Consider the following 25416-nt stretch of genomic DNA (forward strand, 5'->3'; position numbering starts at 1 on the left):
TCTAGATAACAATTCTTCATTTATTTTAGAAAAGCCTTTTACAAGGTTTGAATTTACTTACTGTCTTACAGGATGTTTACAAACCCCAGAGAAAATATAAACGTCAGAAGGGAGCTGAAGAACTGCTAGATGAGGAATCAAAGGTTCATGCTACGCTTCTGGAATATGGCAGGTGAAAGGCTTCATTTAATTGTCTGTGGGTTTTGTATTGTGTGTATTTAAAAGCATTCCATACAAAATTTGGATTGTGGGGGGCTTTTTCTACTACTTGAGAATCAAACTGTTTCGGATTTACTCCTTGTTTGGTTTCAGATTTTGTTTGCTTACCCTGTAAATTCTCTGGGGACTGGACAGTCCTTGTATGTGTGAACATACAAGTTCCTCTAGTGGAGGGTGTCCCTGCCCGCAGCAGGGGGTTGAAACTAGATGATCTTTAAGGTCCCTTCCAACCCAAACCATTCTATCATAGGATTCTATGATAACAATGTTTTGTACAGTGGGAGCCCAAGTTCTGACTTAATGCTGCTAGTAGCGTATGTTTATTTAACATACTTGTTCTTTGCTTCATGAAAATGGCTTGAGTTCATGGTGGTTGCAGGTAGTGTCTGTCAATCAATATTGCCTCTTTGCAATCCCCAGAAAGTAGGAAAAAAGGAGCTGGAGTTGTTACTGCTTCTTTTGTAGTTCTAATGTGGTTGCTACATCAGGAGGCTGAATCATGGTTTAGTGCTGTCGTCTTACTTTTCTGCAAACTTCCATGTAGAGATGAAATTACCAAGGTTTACAATTACCCATTACCTTTGGAAGTCCCTCTGGTTTACTGAGAGCTCTCCAAACACATAAAAATGATGTTACAGACTTTCTGTTTCTAGCTTCTCTTTCCAGTTTTCATAGTTTAGTGATATGGACAGCTTGTCTGCTGTCTGAGCTCTTAATACGTAATGAATGCAAATGACATTTGAATTCGTTTTTGTATCTTCTGTGGCTTCCTCTCTCCCAAAACCATAAATGTTTTTAATTCTTTTTTGGGAGGTCTTATTATTTTGAGTACCTTCCTTTTACCCTTTTTATGCATTTGTCTTGACATGCGGTTGAAATCAGCAAGTGTCCTGACTTCAGATTGCTTGTAATCTTCCCCTTCATTCATGGTGGTATTTTTTGAGGGCAGCATGGACAAATTAACATCTTTCAACTTGTTTTCCATCAAAGTGGGATGAAATTCTCTGTGTGTTACTAATGGAATGAAACTATTCGGAGACATCTGGGTGTCCTGTTACTCAGCAGAACTCTTCTGATGTTGCATAAACTTTATATGCACATGGTTAACTGTAGAACGTTTCCGTTCCTTCCACCACGAGTGGAGTTCAGCGCAGTTATCTGAAGTACACTAAGCTGATTTAAAAGCCTAAGATGACGGGCTGCTCTGATGAGCTTAATCTGTTCAAAACAAAGAGCTACAAGGAAATGCCGTGCCTCTTCTATATGTGTTAAACCGCTGATTTTATTAACACAGTTTGCATTTACACATTCTGTGGGCCACAGTCTTCAATGAGTCTTAGTATTTTTCTAATGCTAGTAAGGAGTTAGGCTGGATTTACCTCATCCTTTTTAGTGTCCAATTCCTCCCTCCCCAGTGAAAACTGCGTTTGCAAGTTAGCAGTGACAGGGATTATTCTACTGGACATGTGGAGTTCTTCCATGACTCTTTAGGGGAAGACGTGCATGCCAAAATCTTGAGATTTAGATCAGGTCATTGAGACGTCATCAGTGCTCACAATGGGAATCCAAAGAGCTGGTATGGAAAAACAAAATGCTGGTGTGCTCCTTTTTGGTGTGCACCAAAATGCTGGTGTCTATTTATAGTTTGTCTGTTTATACTGTTTCAGAGTTGTTACTGTATATTGGTGTCAATAGATACCTCCTAATAAATAAAAAGAGTATAAAATAGTTTATGCAGTTTAAGGGAAATTTTGTGTAGGATTTTTCTAGAGTAACTTTAGGGTTTTTTGGTTTTTTTCAAAAAGCAAAACTGGAAATCAGTATATTGCTTGAAAATTGTAATAAATAAAAGATCTTTTCTACAGATCCTTACAAATTGTTTTAGCTTTAGGTAAAATGGAACAGTTGAGACTTAAGTAAAGCTCAGTTCTTCTGGAAAACAGATAAATCTTTAATACAAAACATAATGAAAATGGATCATGGAGTAAGTTTAAGCACAGAGAGAGGAAATAACAGAAAAGTAGGAGATGTTGAAGATGTAACAGAATGGCTCTTCTGTTGTATAGCATGCATAAGTACATAGATATGAGGAATGGTTTGGGATTAATAAGAAGGATGACTGAGAACTTGTGAGCTTTTGGGAGGAAAAATACCTCTTCAAGACAGTGCTTGATATTGCAGAGCCCTAGCTCTGCAAAGGGACCAAAGGGAAAAGAGGTGTTTGGTGTTTGAAGGGCATTTATTGAAATTGCTGATCTGAAGGAAGGACAGTACTTACTAAAAGACAAATACAGTTAGCTATTTGATATGAAGTGCTTGACATGAATTGAAGTGGGAGAAAATTAGGATAGCTGTAGGACTTGAATGTGTTCTAGTAATGATTTCTTAATGAATTCTCAAAGCTCAACTCAGCTCTTGATCAGAACGCTATTTTTGATATAGTTCTAAAATAAAGAACATTGGAGAAAATTACAGTAGTGAGCCACGCAAATATCTGCTTCATGTGCTTTGGTAGAGAAAGAACCTCTTAAGGCAGGTGATAGTATGTCTGCTGTGAACCTAGTAATAAACTAGGAAGAGTACAAGGACCTGGAGATACACAGAGAAATCTGTGGGGGCAGTAGGAACTACTGTCCGCTCTTCGACACTGTTAGGGGAATTAGAACACTGCTGAAAAAGACAAATAGTAAATTTTGCTAGATTTAGGAACAGAGTTGAATGTTTTTAGAATTCAAATAGTTAAAGTGTATCTTTCATTCTTTTACTGCATGTAGATGGCAGTTGTAGAAAATCGTGAGTAGAGGAATGTTTTCCTCCTAAATGTCCCTTGGTTATCAAAGAAATGGCTCCTTTCAGAGCATATTAATCATGAAAGGTAATTTCCCCAGTCCAACAAATAGTGTAGGGTCTTGCCATGTCCTGATGCCCAATGCAGCATTATTCAGATCCAGCCAGTGATAGTGCCATATTCTAAGTTGTTTTTTTGATCCTGTGGCCTCCAGCTTAGAGGTTCTCACAAATGAGCTTGAATACGGTAGGTTGGAATCTGGCTTGAGAGTAGAGTGATGCTGGTGAGCATCTTTCCACGCAGTTGAATAGTCTGTTCCAGCTAAGGGCTTTCAGTGCCACATCTTTAATATTCTCAATCAGTTTTCAGCAAAGTACAAAATCAGTTTCTATTACAGATGTGAAATGTTAAGCCTGGGAGGCATTTGGGTTCTCTGTTGATATAACCGATGATTAATTTTTTGTCATTGCTGTTCTGGTGCAGTTCATTACTTGGATGCAATTATCTCTGTGAAAATAAAATTGTGCTCCTACAAAAACCAAGAACAGATATACAATAATGGCAATACTAATTACAAATGCTTTTATACTAATACAACTTTGTGCGTATTCTGTGGGAAGGTAGTACTCTGCCGTGTTCTTTGTACTGCTTTAAAATGCAGAGAGAACTTAATGTGGGGGAATTCTTGAAAATTTGGTGTTACGCTATAATAAAATATGACTGAATTTACCTCCTAAGTATGAATGTTGAATAAGTGGAAAACTGGTGAAAACTGATACTGCTGCTGAAGATAACTTAATTTTTAGCCATAAAAGTCTTGTAAATAGTCCTGCTTCTGCAGTAGTTAAGCAATAAACAGTTGTAGGTATAAGTTAGTCCATGAGGAACATCGCTCCTTTTCATATCAGTGTACGTACTGGTTTTAGTGCTTTGTAATACTGAAGATGATTGTTTACTCATATCTAAAATGTCTTTCTACCTGTTTTTTTCTTTAAGATACTATTTCCAAACTAACAACGTAACTCAAATGTAAATTTTTCCTCTCCCTGAAAAAAAACAGAAGTAAAAAAGGTTATTTGAGTATATGGTTAAGCTCTGAATGCCGTGCTTCAGAAAGAAATTGAAGATTCATCAAAGCATACAAGCATGAGCCTATTTTTTGGGAGAAGAGATTGTACTGACAACTTCCTGAAGCCTTTACAGAATTCAGAAGTACATAGCTAGCAGCTGAGGATTAACTTCCAAATGGGAAGAGAGTATTGCTTTTTCCTTTCAGGAGCTTTACATGACAATATTTTATGAACAGTCTAGATTTGCAAATTGTAATGGAAGGAGTAGATGGAGCTGAAATTATTCTGTAAATATGCTGCAGTACCTGCTTATTAAGTTTACTTGAAGCATTCCAAAACTAACCTGAACCTGGTTTTGTTAAATGATTCACTTTCTAGTGCATTTCTTATGTTGAAAACTGATAGAAACTTTATTTGTGGAAGTTGTTAACAACAATGTATTTCTTTGATGTTACTGTTATTCTTTTAGGAGATATGGATTTAGCAGACAAGCAGGAAAAACAGAACAGGTAAAAATATAACTAATTTTAAAAATTCATATTGTGGGAAGAATTGCATTGGTTTTGTTGGAGTGTTGGTTACTGTAAGATCTTAAAGGAATACAATAGTATAAACAGCTATAACTTCTATTATTACCACCTTTTAAAAATAGCTAACTGGAACAAAAAATCTACATGCCATGGAAGATGCAACTGATTACTGTCTCCTTTTTTAAAGCGTTTCCTTCACCTGTACACAAAGATCACATTTTGCAAACATTTTTCGCTTAGAAGAAAGGGGGTTGGTTTGTGGGATTTTTTCTTCTTTTTTTTTTTTTTTAATGTGAAGTAATGAATACATCTGTCTGTTTAATGAGTATCTCTTAACTAAGTATTCCATGATGTGATCATTGAAGAGGTTTTTTCCTTTTCTTTTTAAAGAACCTTTCAGCTTGGTAAGAAATTTTGTAGGCATTTATTACATAAGAGGTTAGTTAATGTGATAGACAAACATGATGCCATGCCATAAATAAATCATAGTGCCTCCTGAAAAGTAGAATCCTTGCTATGCTTTTGAAGATTATGGAATCATAAAATGTCCTTGTCAGAATATTCCCGGTTTTCTTATTTCAGTGCAGATGTTACTTTGGCTACAACCTGTTATTACAGATGGAGATCATGAAGAAATGCATTAGGCATGTCATGGACCCAGTAATACACTGAGTACATTAAGGTTGCCCTTCTTCATTATCTCAATATTTCGCATACAAATTTAGCATTTAAATTTTATAAATTGAGATGTTTCCAAATCTAGGCATACCTCTTTTTCTCCTCAAAGTAACTGCCAGGCTACAGTCACATTTATATAGTTCATTTTGTTTTGTCAAAAATTTTACTGACTTTGGAATATTGTACATTAGAAGGTCATCATGTCTGTTGTGTGAATGGAGTCACCAGTAAAGCAGAAGTGGAAGATTAATTATATAGTGATGCAATAGAGTGACATAGAAATTTAGTCTGTCACTAGTTCTCAATATTTTAGTGGTATGAATTCTGGAGTACTTCTGAAGTCAGTGTGGGTTACCCCTCAGTTGGCATGAATTGCAGTGTGAGGATGTTCCAGTAGCTAATGTGTTCATAAAACCAGAACAGCTATATTCCTGTTTTCTCCTCGTTGTCTTAATACTTTAGATTATTGGAACTAGATAAAATATTTTCTTAATTTTTATTTAAAAGGCTGAAGATAAAAAAATTGCGCTACCTCCAGGGCTTGCAGCAGCAGGAAAATCTGAGCCTTGTGATGAAGATGACCTTCAGGCCGCTGAAGAGGTGTGCCACATACATAGTAGGCATAGATGTTACTAACTTGGGGGAAGGGCAGCAGTTCACACTGCCCAGCCATTCCCTGCGAGAAGGAAAATTTCCATGCTTAGCTGCAGTGGGACTTGCTTCCCACAGGAGAATATGGAACCTGAAATTGATGCACAAAATTAAGCATTTGTTGATATTTAATACCAAAAAAATAAACTTTTGTTTTGGAATGCAAGCATTTTTAAGAGGTTGGCTTTCAGTTGATAGTGGGAGCTGAATACTCTGAATGAACCTGTACTGTTATAAGGAATTTTCCTTCATTTGATAACTTTAGCCACCTCTTCTTTAACTTTCATAGACTTACTGTCCCATTACGTGCATTAAACTACACGTTATATGATACTAATTGTATATATGTGTCCCTAGGCAGAAATAAATAATAAAGGATAAATTGTTATGTGTAATTCCTCATATTTTGCCCTAGCTTCGCATTAAAACTCTGATGACTGGGATGGCTGCAATGGCAACAGAAGAGGTAAGCAGCATTTAAATACATACAATACAGCTTTGTTTAAATGATGGTTGGTTATGGCAGTTATTCCTAAAATCAGATTAATGGTGAATCTAAAGTCTTGGAATGACTGCATTTAGCTTCTCATTAAGGGAGTGCAAGCAAAGGTGGTTGAATTAGGAAGACAGTAATTTTTATGAGGCTGACTTAATTGTTTGCCTTGAAATGATAAAAGCAATATAAATAAGTGCCTCTTTCAAATGGTTCCTACAAGGAGAATTTCAGGGGAAAGACATCACAGTGCAGCTACCCAAGATGCATTGTGATCTTACTTTATTCATCTTGTGAAGATATCCAGAGGCATAATCATTTTACTGGGGAGACTGGAGGAAAACTGTAGGCATTTCAAGGTGTTTTTCAAAGCACTGATAAATATTTATAAACACCAGCATTAGTGTAAGACACTGCAAATACTGGATATTGGTTGTAGTCAATGATATAATGGAAGAGAAGGTAGTAATTAGTCTTGTCTCAAAGCTGATTGACATGATTTCTGCTGAAATCCACTTTAGAATTCAGTTCTACTTGAAAATTGTTTTTCTGTATGCATCCAGTTTGAAAGGTGCGTTCTTTCACGCACCTGGATTGTTATAGTTTGGTTTAAAATGTGGTCTAAAAGTGAGTTTTATTACTGTGCGTGCAAAATTCTGTATACGGAATACAATTTGAAGTAAGTTTTTAAAAATCTGTATTCAAATTACCACTATAGTTTGCTAAAAGGTTGTAAATGAGAAATTTCCATCAGTGAAGGTTTTTTTGGGGGTGGAATGTTTCTTGGTATTTTTGTATGATTAGAGATTTTTACCCAGTGTAAAGGTTTTGTACATTTCAGTTAAAATTAGAGCTTGGGGAAATTCCATGTAAAAGCATAGGCAGTTCCAAAACTCCAAACATTTTCTTGACACACTTGCAGGGCAAGTTGACAGCAAGCACAGTTGGCCAGATTGTTGGACTCCAGTCGGATGAAATCAAGCAAATAGTGTCAGAATATGCTGAAAAGGTAAGTGTTACCTGATTATGTTTTGCCAAGTAATATTTGCCAAAAATATATTTAATAGCTTGTTAATTTAGACCTTAAGCTTCCAACTTAATTGCCATGATTCTTTGAAACTACACTGTTTCATACATGCTGTGGATAACAGCACAATCAGAACTCAGGGAAGTATTTTAATGAGACACAAACACACACAAGCTTTTGGTGCTACAGCGCACATTCCTGAATGGCTTTCATGAGTAGTTTGGGTTTAAGCACCTGCTTCAATGTTTTCATGAATAAAGAAGGTCCTGAGTTAATATCTATTGCAACCAGTGGCCTAATCTCTAAATGTGTTTTAAAATGTTCAGCATCAAGTGCAGAAATACAGTTCTGCGGGCCTGTCCAGATCAAAATCTAGGCCTCCTCCACTCGGCTTTTCAGACAGTGGGCTGTTACTTGCACTGGGCTCCAATTGTCCATCGTACCCTGGATTTCTCGTTCTGAATCTAGTATCATCAAAACCAAACCTTTGTTGCTTTTAGAAGTCAAGGCAGTTAACAGTGTGTATTAGCTCCATTTATTGTGTTCATCTGTGATTGTTTTTACACTAATGTGAAAAGAAAATCTGGCTCTTCAAGCAATTAACACATACAATACATCACTGCCAGTTATGAGTTATAGGTCGCTCTTATTTGTCCAATAGTCTTCTCATATTTCTTCCTTTTTGTTGACACATATGAGGTATGGAGCTTTCCCATTTGGGAGATAAACCCTATAACTCAACAGAGTCTATCGCAAATTCTTGGCCTTTCTTTATTACAAAGGATTGGAAGAACAGAAGCCCAAGGGTCATATTTCAATGTTACATTTCTTCTGTTCTGAGAGAAAACAGCAGGACCTTGACTATTATAGTAGAACGATGATTAATACTCTGGAAAGTAAGAACTGATTCAAGTCAAACAAAAAATATATTGCTTTTCAAATCTATTGGATGTGACCAAAAATAAAAAAAAATAAATCTGTGTGTGCACGCATGCACCAGGAACAGAGAATTAAGGATGTTATCAAACAGTTTATTGAAGCATCAGCAATGTTTGGATATAGTTCTAATAGCTTTAAACTCTTGCAACTATACATAGTATTCATTACCTGCTTTCTAAGGCTGATTAGAATAGAATAGACAAAGTAAAATCTCTATGAAAAAGTAGCATCCACTTCTAAGAAAATGCATTATAACCTACTAAATGGCAGCTGTTCCTGCAGCATATGTAGGGCAAGCCTCACTTTTAAAATGTAGAATAGAAGAGACTATTTCAGTTGGAAGGGACCTACAATGATCATCCAATTCAACTGCGAATTATTCAAAGTAGCTTTGATTTTACTGTGTTAGAAGGATTCTTCCTCTGAAAATTTACAAGTATAGTTATATGTAACAAATGGTTTTGCTAGTAGAATGTGAGGAAAAGCTTGTTCCCTGGTAAAATGAAAGAATGACTAAAACTGGAGAAGTGCTGTCTCGAAACTACCCCTTCAAAAATGACTGAAGGAGAGTAGTCTTCAACGGTTTAAATGCTGTTTGCAAGTTGCTTACATCTTGATAAGTTGACTCAGAATATTTTTTGACTTCTAGAATCCCATATCAGAGATTGCTATGTACCCTACACAGTCAGTTGCAGTAGCATAAAATAAGCATTCAGCTGTTTAGTATGGTTAGGGGTTGTGTTCAAGGAAAATATTAAATTAGGTATTTTTATAACTTTTGGTTTGAAGAAACCCTGAAAGATAAGGTGAGATGCAGTGATCTTTATCTTTGGGTTCCTGAGCCTCGGGGAAAATGTCAAGGAAAAATGACAGCAAATTACATTGAAATGACTGCTAAAGATCTACATGGAACTTGACTGAAAACAGATCTGAACTGTTACAGGGCTGGAGATTGTTTTTGTTTTCTCCGTGGACTTCAGCCAGTGGACTTCAGATTGAGGCAACTATGATGGAGTTAGTGACAGAACTAAACCTCTGAAGTCTATTTGCTAGTAAGAGGTGGTTGAACACGAAGAGATAAAATTATTTACTGCTACAAAGTTTGTATTTCTGTATAAAGACTAATTTTTTTTTTTTTTAAGAATGTGAAGTTCTGTAGACTAATGATTGAATTCTCTTTCTTTAATTATTGGAAAGTTTGTAGCACTAATGTGTGTGAGAGAACCTCATTACAAAGAATAACATTAATTCCATATATTTCCTTCCCTTTTTAAAGCTTTGACATTTGAACAGTGGGAGGCAGGGTCTTAAAGTCAAGAATTAGCCATTTATTTTGGCTAGCAGTTTTTGAGCTGCCATAGGTTAGTGATCCTCATGCATAATTAATATGGAGTTTTAACTTAACAAATTCTGTCATAGAAAACAAAGCTACTAACTTGTTTATTTGAATTGGCTAAACCTTTTTAGGGCAGTTGAGCGTTTGCAGGGAATGGGGAAGAACGCAGAAGTGAGTGCACAGCTCAGTCAGTGGTGGGTATAATGTGTGCTAACAGAAAAGTTGAAGGATGTATCCAGGTATCCTTTTTTGTCAGGTGTAATTGAAGTTGTTTTGAGATAGAGTAGCAAATTGATAACCTCGAACAGAGGCTAGTGCTCAGATACAGCTTTGTTAAATTATGTTCGAAAGGCAAGTACTGTTTCAGTCTAGTAAGAGACCAGGTAACAACAACAGTGTCAAAAGCAAAGTAGCTTCAATTTGTGCTTGCTTCCTTCTATACTGAAAGGTGCGTTTTTCTCCAAAAATTGGAACCCAGTTCCTCAGTAACTTCAAAGCTGTAGTGTTGCTGCAGAGCAGACCCTTAGCCTGCTTTGACTGCCCAAGGCTTAACCCTAGCTTTTTCATTTGCAGACCAGATAGATTTTTCTGCAGAAACCTGTGTATTATAGTGATGGTTATTCCCATTTTCAAAAAGCAAGCTATAACGGTCCACTTCTTGAGACTTGACCTTTTCTTTATGTCAAAGCTGTACCATATGGATTTCTACTATTTTTGCCAGATCAGTCTTAGACTGGTTTAGCTCATGTTTCTGGCATTTCCAGTTCTCTTGATTTGCATGTTATGCATATTAGATAGGCTAATCATATGGTGAGAAGGATGGGGTCTTGAAATGCATGACATGATAAGGGAATGTGGTTTGGCTAAGTAATGAGAGGAGTAAGTAAATCTGAGTGTGTATTTGTTGAATAGTTCAGTGTTACAAATGGTGCTTAGAGGCATTTTTCCTTCCCTAACAAATGGAAAGTAAGCTTGTGAATTGCGATAAGACATCAGAATCAGTCTTTTCTTGGTGTAGATGTAAAAGTATAACAAGTCATTCACTTGCTCTTTAATATGAATAACATAGAAAATGGAGAAGAGGAAGACAGGTTTTGCCTCATTTTCATTTAAAATTAAGCTGTTAGGAAGACCTGCTTGCCCATCTGCCTAGAGTGGATACCTGGAGCCACTATGAGTGAAGAGCATTTCATACTTGTAACATTTTTGCTGATTATACATTGTAGTCATTGTCAACATTTGGTAATTATCCAAAAAGCACTAAGTATTGAAGTCTTTGACAGATTCTGCAAATTAGCACCTGAAGCAGTTGAAAATTAACTGGTTTTCAAATGAAGTATTGGAAAATGAATTAACTAGAAAAAAACATCTTGAGTGCATGAAGCAAATTACCAAAACAGATGGATGTAAGTATTACAGTGAGGGCTTTCAAAAGGTACAAGTAGTGTTTAGGCAAATAATCACTTAGACATCTAGCTGTCACTGATTTTTTTAATCATTCTTTTGTCTACTGCAAATATACAATTTCTATTATAAATACTATTCCTGGTAAAGAATGTTTCTAGCAGCTTTCATAGAATCCTAGAATGGTTTGGGTTGGAAGGGACCTCAAAGATCATCTAGTTCCAACCCCCTGCCATGGGCAGGGACACCCTCCACTAGACCAGGTTGCCCAAAGCCCCATCCAACCTGGTCTTAAACACTTCCAGGGATGGGGCATTCACCATTTCTCTGGGCAACCTGTTCTAGAGCCTCACCACCCTCATAGTGAAGAATTTCTTCCTAATATCTAATCTAAATCTGCCCTCTTTTAGTTTAAAGCCATTACCCCTTGTCCTATTGTTTGTAAGCAGTCCTTCTCCAGAGTTCTTGTAGGCCCCCTTCAGGTACTGGAAGACTGCTATAAGGTCTCCCCAGGTCTCTTCTCCAGGCTGAACAAGCCCAACTCTCTCAGCCTTTCTCCATAGCAGAGGTGCTCGAGCCCTCTGATCATCTTCATGGCCTCCTCTGGACTCGCTCCAGTTGCTCCATGTCCTTCTTATGTTCGGGACCCCAGAGCTGGACACAGTATTCCAGGTCTCACAAGAGTGGAGTAGAGGGGGAGAATCACCTCCCTCGACCTCCTGGTCACACTCTTTTTGATGCAGCCCAGGGCATGGTTGGCTTTCTGGGCTGCAGGCACACATTGCCGGCTCATGTTGAGCTTTTAATGAATCAACACACCCAAGTCCTTCTCCTCAGGGCTGCTCTCAATCCATTCTCCATGTACCCTGTATTTGTACTTGGGATTGCGCTAGCCCACGTGCAGGACCTTGCACTTGGCCTTGTTGAACTTCATGCAGTTCACACAGGCCCACCTCTCCAGCCTGTCGGGGTCCCTCTGGATGGCATCCCTTCCCTCCAGCCTGTCGATTGCACCACACAGCTTGATGTTGTCAGCAAACTTGCTGAGGGTGCACTCAATCCCACTGTCCATGTCGCCGACAAAGATGTTAAACAGCGCCAGTCCCGGTACCGACCCCTGAGGAACGCCACTCGTCACTGTTCTCCACTTGGACATTGAGCCATTGACCGCAACTCTTTGAGTGCGACCATCCAGCCAATTCCTTATCCACCGCGTGGTCCATCCCGTGAATCCATGTCTCTCCAATCTAGAGACAAGGATGTCGTGCGGGACAGTGTCAAATGCCTTGCACAAGTCCAGGTAGATTTCTTTCACAGTTCACAGAGAACAAGAGACTGGATCCAGCTTGCTGTCTTCAGTACGTATTTATGAGACACTTTCTTGGCAATGCATGCCGGATTGAGTAGTTTTCAAAGACTGGTGCCCTTACCACACGCACACACAAAAAAAAGCTTAGAGTGGTAAATGGATCTACAACACTGAGTATGTCATTGCCATTCAGCATAAAGATGCATCAAAGCCACTATTTTAGAATCTAAATACACAATTCTTCAAGGCCTTTGAAAGTTCTGGATCTACTTATCGAGGTATGGAGCATCTCTGATTCAGCAAGTTCAGTAAATACCACTGCTTAAGGTGTTTTATAGCATGTTTGTATTTTTTACGTTTAAGAACTCTACCAGGTTTAACTATAATGCTGATGCAAACAATTATTTCTTTCTTCTATTATACTGTAGTATTTTCCACCCATTCCAGGGCACCTGACTTTATTTTTAGCTTACTTTACCTGTTACCTTTGGGATAGAATTCAGTTGTTTAGCTGCTTCCTCATCTTGATGTGAGATAAATTGGTAAGTCATTCTTTCTGTTGGACAGTGGGACACAATTCTTGATAAGGAATATCGCAGGTGTGTCCCACTTCAGCTTTTCCTGAGCTACTGAAGAAGCAAAAAGTAATGGCAGGAGGTCCAATGGGCTGTTGTTATTTTTTATTTTAGCAATCTGAGCTTTCCGCTGAGGAGCGACCAGAAAGGCTTGGAGCTGCACAGCAACACAGAAGGAAGGTGACATCTCTGAATAAGCAAATTTTGCAGAAAACCAAACTCCTGGAAGAGGTAAGTATTGTGTGTGTAATAAAGAAGAAAGCATTGGCAAATGTGGTTGATCACAAAGTTTTTGCCATCCAGAAAAGATTTGCAGGCTGTCTTCCGTAGCAGCAATTTGTTATGCCAAATGTTCATTTCAGCATCTTTGAATGTCTTGCTTGCACATTTATTACTAAGACAATGTGGCTGCTTTTATATTAACAAATTGTGTAGCCCTGTCTGTGAGGAGGGGGGCTAGCTAATCAAAATATGCTTTCCTTTTTTTTTTTTTTTTGTACCTCTCTCGGAGGAAAACAGAGTATCTATCTCCATTTGACTTGTTAGCTGTAGTGCTGAATGGGCTCTTTTCACTGTTTCTTGAAACAATTTAGGAAGTTACTCTAAAATATGCTATAAATGACTTTTTATCCCTTCCTGTCCTTGAGCCAGCTTGTCTCACTGGGTTTTTTGCTTGTTCGTTTGTTGGGGGTGTTTTTGCACAGCACTCCTTGGTTCACATCTTCGCATTTGTTTTAGGGGGAAAAGGCTCTTGAATTTGTGACTGATGTTCTGTTCCTACATATAAGTAAGAGTAAGAACCACCACACTTGTATTTCAGCCTACTTATGCTATTGCCATTTGAACTCAGAAGAGTGTAAGTGGAAAAGCTATACCATTAATGAAATGCTGCTTTTAATTATGCATACTGCTATAATCAGCACCATGCCATCTTTAGCTTGCAGAATCTGATGAAAACATACTGCATCAGAATCAGTAATTGGAAGAGCTTGCCAAAAAACAAGTAGTACTTGAGGAAAAACTGTGCTGCTGACTTCTGTGGTTGATACTCTGTCAAGCACAGCACTGCTCCAGCAGCCTTCACCTGTTTTTTGTTTTGCTCTGCTCTTGTCGGTAACGTCTTAACAACTTACATCTTAACTGGGTTTGCCCATTAAATTTTGGAGGTACAGGGGCTTCAAAAGATAAGTGTCTGTATGGCACACTTTATGAGACAGCGATATGTCCAGTCTTGCAAACAACAGAGGTAAAAGAATCATAGCTTTTAAAGTTTCACTTACTATAACTATGGGAGCACTAGGTTTTAAACCTTCCTTTTCAGCCACTTACTGGACCTGACTTTTTTTTGATGAGAATAAAGTAGTCTCTAACAGTGCAATAAAGTCTTAAGTTTTGAGAGGATAAATATCCTTTAAATAAATCTCCTTTCAGCAAAGCATATGCTGTGAACCAGTCTTTGAAGTCTCTAACAGTCAAGTAATACTGTTTAAATAAAGCTATAGAAATAAAACTTATGCACAAAAAAAATGGAACAACTAATTGTCTATCCTGTTCTTCATTTCTCCCTTCTTTTTTTTTTTTTCCAAGTTTAATAAAGAGCTTTATGAAGAACAGGCGCAGGTTCTTCTTAATTTATTTCACAAAAAAAGGACTTTCAGAGGATAGAGTATGACACTGTTTTAACTCATAAATATTAGAATGCGTTTCCTTTGGAACATGTCAAACTAGTTTCATTGTTCTTAAACTGATGCATTTCTGTTTCTGTGTTGCCCTCTGGCATGGCCCATCTGTTAAAATACAATTTTTTCATAGTCAATAGCACTACAATTATTATTTGCACTGTATATTGAATGTAAGCCATGTCTGTCACAATTCCTCTCCATTCTAGAGTGAAATATTAGAAAGTATTATGATATATTATAACTATATTATGATATACTGAAATTAATTACACTTTTTTTAACTCTAGTTGGTATTCTTTCAACACTTTGGTAATATGAATTTTCCATGACTGTTTGTCAAACATAACTTTGATGCCCTGTTAGCAAAAAAAAAAAATATTGACAATACCTAGCATTTAAATGCAGGCTGAAGTGTCAGGCTTTCAAAAATCATAATATGAGCTTACAGACAGTTAAATCCTGTCGGAGCTCCTATGTTAGTTTGAGGGTTCTTCCTGAAGTAGAAACACAAATTACAGAATGCGATCTTTGGAATTTCGGAAGTAGGGAAAAGAAGAGGATGTTCACTGCATCCTAAGTCATGGCAGTACATTTCTATCACACTTTTAACTCTTCCTTTAAATCGCAAAGGCTCTAAGATAAATATATACAAAGGGAGATACAGATGTGCTGCTTGTATATTGTAGCATGGAGACAGATGCACGCTCTGTCGGCATCCGCTCTGCGCTGGCAGGCTGCAAACCTGTTCCAGATAAGAAGCTTTACTGTCGTGACTGGCAAAGGTTTAGCACTGCCCTGGGATACAGGAGGGGATGTTTGCTCAGGTTTAAGGATGTTCTAATGCAGTTCTGTGGATTTTGAACAGATGTTGGCTTACGTCCACCCGCTCACATCCATCTGCAGTTTTTCTGCAGACAGTATGTAGAGATACCGGAGGTGCGCTCAGTTTGAGTGTATAGATACTAGAACACTACACCACAGCCCTTGCATTGTGAGAAGAGTTTGTGTTCTTGGCGGCAGTCAGCTCAAGCTTCATTTTGGGAAGGACAGCCTAGGTACAATTGTGTAGTAAGAGTGGCATGAGGAAACTGCAACAGCTGGCTCAGGTTTCAAAAAATGAAAATCTTCAAAATTGCACTAGCACACTTCTCTGGCCACGCTGTTTCCTTGATCTTTCTTGCCTAGTTGAGCAGTGGGAGAGGCTGGTAAATGAGCTTAGCAGTTGCGGGTAGCTTTTGCAGCTATTCTATGTTGTGTCGTTATGATCTGGAAAGCAGAAAGGATCTGCCAATGTCTGTATGCAGTCTCAATGACTGAAATGTTCAAAAGCATTTTTTCTGTAGCAGATGGCTTTTATACTCCACAGAATTGTAGCATAGTGTGGCTGCTGAATTAGTAATACAGAATTTGCCTGTAATCAGATATATGTTTAGTGGATTACATTTTTATGCCTGGTGCAAATAATTTCCTTTAGCAGTTTCCCTGGCATGTGAATGAATGTATTTGCTTGCTTTCCACATACTGCTGAGAAGAAGCAAGTAGTTTGGGGTGGGGAGGAAACATGGCTGTAAATCACACAAAATTGGTAGCGTCCTTACTTCATTACAGATTTGCTTCTAACTGCTGAACTAACTTCATCTGTTACCATGCTACTTGCCGTTTTAACAACTGAGGACCCTTGAATTGTGTTGCTTATTTCCAGTACGTAACAGTCTCAGTGCTATGTTTTTATATGGGGAAAAAAGTACTGACAGCTATAAGCCAAATATAATCCTTTTATAATTTTAGTAAAGTAAAAATTTCCTGGCTGATTTCTCCCCCCCCCCCCCACTTGCTAAAGACAGCTTTTGAAATCAGTGACAGTCAAGACCCGCCCTTTTAAAAAATGTTTGTGAAGTTCTGGCTTCACAAACTGCAATAAGTTTTGGCAAAAGTTCTTATAACAAATAGTTCTTTAATCTCTATGTCAATTTTCATGACACGTGGACTGAAGGCTTTTTGTCAACTAGTTAGAATTCAGTCTGTTGGGGAATGATTGGTGAAAAATATGAAAAACAGTGAAAAAGCTTTCTTTTCATAAATTCAGCTGTGGAAAGAGGTGAGTAGAGTAAGTCACAGCTCCGTGTTGTGAACAGTAAACTAAACCAGCATGAAAAGAAGTGGAACAAAGCCAAATGTGCATTCTTTATTTGTAATACTTCTGCTCCACTTTTGTAACCCATGTCCCATTTTTGTTCTTACTGTTTGCAGTGTTATCTTAAATCATAAGGACTTTAGAAAAGGATGTTCTTCAAAATTTAGTCTCTGTAAATTATTTGACAAGTGAAATACCCAGTGGCATTTTGCTAAATGCCTTCTTATTAGACTTTCCATAGTTTCACAAAAGAAAATCATAAATCAGCTTGCTTATTTGGTATGGATACGACTATAGAATGGTGCCATGGCACTTTTATGCAAGTCTTGAATCACCCTAATTATTTGGAGAAGAACAAAATGGGACTCTCTTCTTAGCCTGCTGTGAAACTACACTAGTGTAACCAGGCTAAATAATGTTGAGCAATTCAGCAGAGATTCTGTCTGGTAAGTTGCCATTCTGATGGTATCCCTTTTGTAAAAGCTGCTGTTTATTCTGGGACTGAATACATCTAGAAGGTCAGGTGGTAAATGTTTGCTGTTTTTAATTAAATATTTAATCACAATTCTTGCAATCAAATGTTCTCAGAGTAGATGACAAGAAAAGACAGTGTTTGGGATGGTTGGCCTGTTGTTTAATAGACAACCACTATTAACAGGACAAATACTGCTATTCTCCATTACAGGTGAGTTAGCGTGAATATAGAATCAAAACTCTTTTCTTTCTCTTTCGTAATAGTTGCAAGCTAAATGTGCTGATCTGCAGGCAAAATGTACCGAAGCAAAAAAGACATTAACTGAGGTAATCTTTCTTTTGTTTTTCTGTGCACTGATTCTAGCTGAATCATTTTTGAGAAGTTCAGTATGCAGTGGGATGTATTAAATGGTGAAGCTGTTTGACAACCTACCTCACTGATCCCATGGTGTGAGAAAGCTGAATATTGTGAATCATTTTATGCGTGGAAGTGTATTTCAATTTATTATTAATTGCAACCCCTAGGTTAAGAGTTACGGTGAAAAGCTGGACAAGGAATTGGCAGCCCTGGAAACAATAGAATCTCAAGCAGATTCTAGGTAAGCTTCTTCCTCTGTGGCCTTTGAAATTCTGAAAAATGATGGTTTTAAAATGAATCAGTGAATGTTTCCTGTTTTGTCAATCTAAATAAATAACTAGCATTTAAAAATTAAACAATTCTCTAGCTTGCTTTCCAAAGACAGGAAAATACTACCATAGCATTCAGTCAGAATGAAAAGTGTCAATCTGTAGTTGAAAATAATTGTAGGCGTTTAAAGCAGAAGAACCGTAGGCACATCTGACAAGTAGATGAGGCCTTCCTGATTTTATTTTCTTCATATTTGAAGCCTTCATCTCACATAAATAGGAGGCTCTCTCAAAAGTCTCACAATAATGAGGTCAGAACATAGCAAAACCATCAAAATACTCAGTATAATACACATTTTTATTTTGACCTTGGTATATCAGTGGTGATATTTAGGTTTTTAGTTTACACAGATTTTATTGGAAATTTATTTAGAACTAAGTTTGTTCTAATGTCTTTTAGTTCTCCATCTGCTTAAATTAGAAACTAAAAATCTAATGTGGTTTACTGGATCTTCAAATTTAGCATATTACAGAGTCTGCGAGCACTGGTGGCCATGAATGAAAACCTAAAAAGCCAGGAGCAAGAGTTCAAAGCACATTGTAGGGTAAGTTTTAGTTTCTTGTATAAGGATCCATTTAAAACTTGGTAAATAAGCATTATACTGCTTCCTGATTTGTCATCGCGTTGTGTGTCCCTGTCCCTCATCAGTCCTCCTCCCCACCACTTACTGGTATTTCCAGGTTCATACTGAACATTGCCAACAGCTTGATTTGTGGCAGAATCATGGACAGTTGCCCAGTTCTGCAGTGTATCACATCTGCAGCAAGGCTGGCGGTCAAGGAGGTTGGAACTGGATTCACGGGGAGAACTTTCCCCCTGCCCTGAGGCAGGGAGTCGTAAGGAAGGCTGCTGAGGCATCTGAGTTAGCGCGGCCTTCGGTGTTCTGTTGTGCCTGGGACTCTTAATAATGGGCAGTTCCTAGACACATAATGCCAGATCTGCCTTGTACTGGTCACAGTTGTGGCTCTTCTCATTCCTGTTTCCATTCTGCTGAGAGCAACTTGGGATGGGTTGACAGGGAGCGCTAAAATGTAAGTTTGAGACTGGGCTGCACTAGATACCCACTGGTGCTATTTGCAGCCTGAAATGGATTGTTGCTTCTTGGATAATGCAGCCAGCAGTGACCCCAGGAGAGGTACAGTGCCAAAGAGGAGGGCTTCATGAAGGCCCCTGGATTTGGAGCAGTCCACCAAAAGAGACAAGATTGAGATGAAGCTATTGCAGTTTTCAGAGCATGTTTCAGTTTTACTGCTTAATTACTCTGTTTTGCTTGTCCTGTTTGGACTGCCTAGAAATAGGATCGTAGAGAATTGTTTTCATTCAGTTTAAACAATAGTGGATGGGATTTAATAAAATGAAAAGAAGTAAAAAGAAATAGTGCCCTGAGGCATAGACTGAGCATAGGAACCTCATTTTCCCATACATACCCCTTTGGAAGCTCTAAAGGATTGTAATGGAAACTACCTTGCAAGTAGCTTTAGGTTCGTTCATTTTTACAAATGCCGTATGTTGCAGTCCTGTGTCATGCTATCGCTATTGCAATATTCCTTTGCTTCCTTGATTTCATTTTCTATGTTGCTCATTAGTTGTCTTAGCTGGATCTAGGGTATTTGCAAGTAAGAAATAAATTTTTCTGTGACAAAAGCAGACAGCTCTATGCAGTGAGTGATAATGGATGCCTTACTCTTAAGCAGGGAATGCTGTTTAATCTTACAAATGTAAGTACAGTGTGTGGTCAGCTCCACAATTTTGTTAAAAGTTGTATGTTGTCAGGCTTCCTGCTAAGAGGACAGGTCTCAAAAGCAACATAAACTTTTCGTTTGTTTGTTTTAAAGGAAGAAATGGAGAGACTTCAACAAAATATTGAGAATTTGAAAACCGAGGCAGTAGAAAATGGGGAGGAACAGGTAAATAGCAAATGTCTAAGTGTTTATTTTCAGTTTGTCCTTTAGAATGCTGCTTTAGGGCCTTCTGACTTCTGGCACTCTCTTGGAAGCATTAAAGTATCTGTTGTAATCTCTGAAAAATTCTATTCTCGCACCACTGGTAAAGCCACAATTCAGGCCACTAAACACAGAAATATTCATAGTATCCTTCATTATTCTTGCAGAACCCGTGGTGCTAACTCATAGATCCTTTTGTGCCTGTTACTTCTTTCTTTGTAGTACCACAGAAGAATCTCTGGATGTTAAGAGCAGTGCGTACCTCTGACAAAAACAGGTCTTCCTCAGAAAGCATGTTTGTTTTGGTTGGTTGTTTTCTTAAAAGTGGATTTATTTGAAGGATGAAAGCACAAGTGTTTGGTGGCTCAGTACATTGCATACTGTGAGCAGCTGTCAGAAGTTAAGCTTTAACACAAGTGCATCCAGGCTGATGGCAATGAATAACAAATGAACAGAAAAGGAACAGCTTGAATTACTTGTGTTTCAGTGGGTAAACATTTGATACATTTATGCCTCTGAAATGAGGTAGATTACAGGTTCTAGGATGTCGCTGTCCTTCTGAACACAGCGCGAAAAAATTAAAATATAAACCTAAATCTTAAAGTTTTAAAGATTCAAGTTGACAATCCAGGAAATACATGTCAGAGGGATTATGTTCTGTGCTGGGCCATATTTATCCTTAACCCCACAGTGGAAAAACTATTGACAAATTCTAAAAACTAAAATACTAAAGACTTCAAGCAAAATGCACTTGCTTACAGTAAAAGATGTCAGTTTTTAATGCAGATTATGAATAATTGTTAAGAAAAACCCCAAAAACAACACTAAAAAACCCCAACCAGCAAATGGTGATGTTATTGTGGTACCCATTAAATGGAAGATAGACAAATACAGAAAACAAACCCAGTCGGCACGTTTTTGAGCTCCAGCTCTCATATGCTACTGTAACACACAACTGTTTTGGGTTCTCAAATTCTAGGAGCCGAATAAGATTATAGAACAGCAGTACAAAACTGAGAAAGAGAAACTTCAAAAGATCCGGCTGTTATTGGTGAGTAACTCTTTGTAAATTTACTTGTACAAAATTATTGATGTTTTTCTTATCTTGTAACTTCTACTACTTCTTTTTGTTGTTCTAACTTTAAAAAGTTTTTCTGTCACAAATCAATTACAAAAAATTGAGCCTCTGCCAACACTTCTTTTTAAAGTTAATTATTGAGTAAAGAAATACTGCTGGGGGGGGGCTTGATCCATTTTAAGAAGAGAACAAGAAGAGGCTTTGTTTTCTCCCCTCCTAACTTTCTATTCAGGCACGAAGAAACAGAGAAATAGCCATTTTACAACGCAAGATTGATGAAGTACCCAGCCGAGCTGAGCTAACACAATATCAGAAGAGATTTATTGAACTTTACAGTCAGGGTATGTATATCAAGCAGGAATATCCTGCTGAAGGCTAAAGCCCTGGAAGGAGGGCAGTTGTGTTTTAAGTATACAGCATGTAACAACAGCACTTGCTAATTTTGTGGTATTTTAAGGGTCTTTTGGTATTCATGTTATACACCTGATTTTCAAGGTTTTATAAGCTGGCTGTAAGAGCTTTCCTGAGGGTGAAACTTGAGGCACAAGATCTCTGGAGTAAACTTCATCTGCAACAGGTTCAGTCATTTAGATTAATGACCAGTGTGTTTTACAAGTCCTTAATTGACCACTTACAAATAGGTTGCTGTAAATTTGAGTTGTGTTTAATTAACTTTATCCTTGCCAAAGCCAGGACAATTGCTCTTAACATTAGATTGCTTTCATTGTTTTTCATTGACGTGAGATACCTGGTTCTGAACCAAACTATGTCAAGAACTACAAAGTAAAGGTGATTTCTTGAAGGGATTGTTTCATTTTTGATTTATAAATATCCTGCAATATCTTGGTAGGATTGGAGTACAAATTGTCTTTAACTCTTTTTATGATAAGTTAAAAATTGGGAAATGTGCTTAGTTAACTTCTTGGATAGGCGTGTGTTTGCTGTGCATGGATGGTATGGAGCATGCAAACTGAATAAAATTTTCAAGTTGTTCCATTAAACTGATAACCAATATACTTACTGGTGTAAATTTAATGTAGCTTGTGTATTAGCATAAGCTAAAATAGCTTTCTACCAAGAAGAACTATCTAATGTTTTAAAGATATTCTACATTTATGAAATAAGTGTGTGAACCAAACTCTTGAAGGTTGAGTGGTTCTGAAATTGTTATCTACCTGTGATTTAAATGCCTTGTCCTCGTGAGGCATTTCTAGTGACATAGTCTTGTGCTGTCTAACTCAGTACATGGAACAGATCTACTTTAGTCCAGTACTTACTTCCTCCCCTTTGCTTCTTATGTGCCATGCAGTTCATTTAATCAAGTCCAGCTACAAAGACAACTTTGTTGTCTTCCATTAAATTTTCTACAGATTGCTTTCTCTGTCACGTGTGAGTGAATTCAGATAAATAATCTATCGTCAGAGCATCTACCTGCTCAGAAGATGAGGGCTTCATTTATATATGAAGTACAAAAAGATTAAGGTCAAAGAGACGTGGGCAGCTTTGGGTGTAGATTCAAGATGCTTTGAATTTGATGGGACTTTGTTTTCTATAGTACAAAATACGTGCAGTAACTTAGGATAATGTGCTCGGTTGTGGCTGGAAACTTGCATTATATGGGCTGGGCTTTTGCAAAAATGAGCTGAAAATCTAGCAAGTCTTTCTGTGAATTGTGGTAATTTTTTAGAGGCTTTTCATTTGGCCAGATTCAGGAGATCTTCAGAGTTGCCAAAACCCGTTTGTTTTGTTTTTTTGAACTTTGATCCAAGGGGTGGTAGACAAGACAATCTTCAGGATGCCTTTCAACCTCAGTGAGTCTGTACTAGACTGCTCTTAAGTTCCAATATTCCCTGCTTTATTTTTGACTGAACTGAAGCCTCTTCTCTTGAAAACATGAAGCTGTGGTTTCCAGAGAATCAACGAGCCAAGTGACTCCTCCTTCCTCTTCTTTCTCTGTCTTTCTCACTTTACGTGGGCTCTGGTATGTGCCCATAAGGCTCCATGAGCTGGTACATCTTTCTAACCCACTGGAAATCCTGAAAAGTTCTCTTCTGGGTTGGTATGTGGAATCCACTCATTAAAGATCTGTGACTACGAGAGCTGCTGCAAGAAAAGGAAGAGCTGCAGGAACAAAATGGTTTGGGAAAAGCCCCTTCCATTTGGCAGCAGCAAGTCCTGCAAAAAACGAACTAAGAGAGCACACCTGAAGCAAGCCTGTTGGTGATCATTCTGTTCACACAGTTTTTCAAGCAGCAGCCTGATTTCAGCATTTGGAAAATCCTTCTGGAACTGCTGATTAGCCCTTACTAATTTGTCAGCCTCTCACAGGCTTTCCTGAATTCCTCAGTGCTTTCAGGCTCCCAGTACTCTGTGAGCTTCTCAGGGTTACAGCACATGCAGAACATGTGTTGCAATCACACTGTGGCAATGGGAAAGCTCTTGGTCTGGAACATCTTGCTGCTGCAGAAGTAGCCGCTGCTGGATTTCTGTGACTGAAGCATTCAGCTTTGAGCTGTGGGTTGCTGTTGGGCTTCAGCTGGAGAACAGAATTGTACAAATCAAAGTTGGACTTTAAAAATTTGGATGTTTAATGACGTTGTGACGTGGGAAGGAGGTCATGCTGTCTGTAAATTATTCTGTTCAAAAGCTTAGCCCAGTGTATCCATTCAGTAAAGGTTTTATTGAAAGATAGCAACTTGTTTGCCTTTAGAGTTTAATGTAATAAGCATGATTTCACTGAGGTTTATCTGGCTTCATCATGACCTCTGGAATAATTTATTGAATCATTAGATTTCTTTTAACCCATACATTTTTTCCAGGTTCAGGATTCTAGGCAGTGCTTAATATATTAACCATAATAATTTTTGGCAACTGTCCTTCTCTGTTGAACTCTTTCCTTGGGAATCACAAATTTCTTAAGTTCCCTTAGGCATTGAAGAACTAAAGAATATAGGAAGACTTAGCAGATTTGAGTATCGGCCTTCACCTCATAGGCCCTCAAAGGCAATGCATGTGTGAGCCTTACCTTCCCCACCAAACTATGACCAACATCTACTATAATCACCTAAACCAGAAAGCATTATTTGAAAGGAAAGTATTGTTTAATCCTATCAGCGTGAATAAACTGTAAGAAGAGGAAAAAAGGCTTTAAAACAGGAAAAACTTTGAGTATCTTGCATATGTGTAGCTTGAAATATATGGCATAATGCACTTTTTTTTTTTCCCCACCCATAACTGTCAGATTATCTCTTTCCTACCTGTCCCTGCCTAACCTGTGCCTCCCCGCCACCACAGGCAAGCTAGCGCGGGTGGCTTTTAGCGGTTGTGTATGGTGTAAGGGTAGCAGCCTGTATGGTATAAGGGTAAAGCTTACGAAGGAAGGAAGGAAGAACAAGGTGGTAAGAAAGCACAGCTGATCGTGCCAGCATATGTTTGCAGAAAGGACGGTCAGCAGTTGAGGCTTAATTTAAACACTGAGTTGAGGTGTTCTTGTAAAAATCTGATAGCTGCAAACCCTGCGGGAGATTTACGTGCAGAGGAAATACTCTTTCAGAATGTATTAAAAAGTGTGTTCCATTATTGATGGTGGAAAGTACGTTATATAAAGCTCACAAAGTATTATTACAGATTCCGTTTCACTGCTCTTTTATTATTCTACCCTTTTTTTGTTTGCAGTCTCAGCAACTCACAAAGAAACGAAGCAGTTCTTTACTCTTTATAATACACTGGATGATAAGAAAGTATATTTGGAAAAGGAGGTAAGAAAATGTTATTACTGTTTTCTAAATAATCAGTCTGTGGAGAAGGAGATAAAGTGTTTTTACTTGGCTTTCACCATATTCAGTCGTGTCAGAGCAGAGTTAACAGTCTTTGTAAGTAAAAATGCAACACCTGATTCATAAGAATATGTCTAATGTTGAGGGGGAAATGGTGTGTGTTGTAAAAGAAGTGCTATTAGTGCAGCATGTTTAAACTACTCACTGTGCTCACAGAACATGAGTAACATATGATTAGGAAATATCTCTATCTTGGTATCACAGGACAAAATTGCCCTCTTTTTCTCTTTTTGGTCAACATCTTTTATTATGAACCAATGCTACAGTTGGTACCTTTGGAGAGCGAATTCCAGCTGCTGTAAGCAACATCAGAGTCAGTTCTCAGGGTCTGAGCCTGCCTACGCTGAGGTCGTTGGTGATTTTACTGGATCAGGATTAGAAGACTAGTTTTCATGAAGGCGACTTGGGTTTTGCCCTCCCCTCTCTCCCCACTATGTAGAGTTTGGTTCTTTCTTGGGGATGACTTAATCAAGTGATTTCCACTTTCTTTTTTTAACAATGACAAGCATGTGATTTCAGTAAAGGTGGAGAAATAGGAACAGTCAAGACTTGATGAAAATGA

The 25416-nt window shown here is 38.0% G+C and overlaps 1 protein-coding gene across 2 annotated transcripts in view; it reads left to right on the forward strand.

The window, feature by feature from the left end:
- CCDC93 (CCC complex scaffolding subunit CCDC93) overlaps nucleotides 1-25416 on the forward strand; it is a 49309-nt gene that overhangs the window by 15691 nt on the left and 8202 nt on the right. For both annotated transcript variants that reach the window (XM_075757155.1, XM_075757156.1), the window contains exons 7-19: nucleotides 72-172; nucleotides 4547-4586; nucleotides 5793-5885; nucleotides 6352-6402; nucleotides 7352-7438; nucleotides 13134-13250; nucleotides 17574-17636; nucleotides 17835-17908; nucleotides 18460-18541; nucleotides 19833-19904; nucleotides 20920-20991; nucleotides 21251-21359; nucleotides 24694-24776. In XM_075757155.1, coding sequence (XP_075613270.1) covers nucleotides 72-172; nucleotides 4547-4586; nucleotides 5793-5885; nucleotides 6352-6402; nucleotides 7352-7438; nucleotides 13134-13250; nucleotides 17574-17636; nucleotides 17835-17908; nucleotides 18460-18541; nucleotides 19833-19904; nucleotides 20920-20991; nucleotides 21251-21359; nucleotides 24694-24776 — 1044 coding nt within the window. The remainder of the gene's footprint in view (nucleotides 1-71; nucleotides 173-4546; nucleotides 4587-5792; nucleotides 5886-6351; nucleotides 6403-7351; nucleotides 7439-13133; nucleotides 13251-17573; nucleotides 17637-17834; nucleotides 17909-18459; nucleotides 18542-19832; nucleotides 19905-20919; nucleotides 20992-21250; nucleotides 21360-24693; nucleotides 24777-25416) is intronic.

This window comes from Balearica regulorum, chromosome 6 (genome assembly GCF_011004875.1).
Source record: "Balearica regulorum gibbericeps isolate bBalReg1 chromosome 6, bBalReg1.pri, whole genome shotgun sequence".
NCBI lineage: Eukaryota > Metazoa > Chordata > Aves > Gruiformes > Gruidae > Balearica > Balearica regulorum.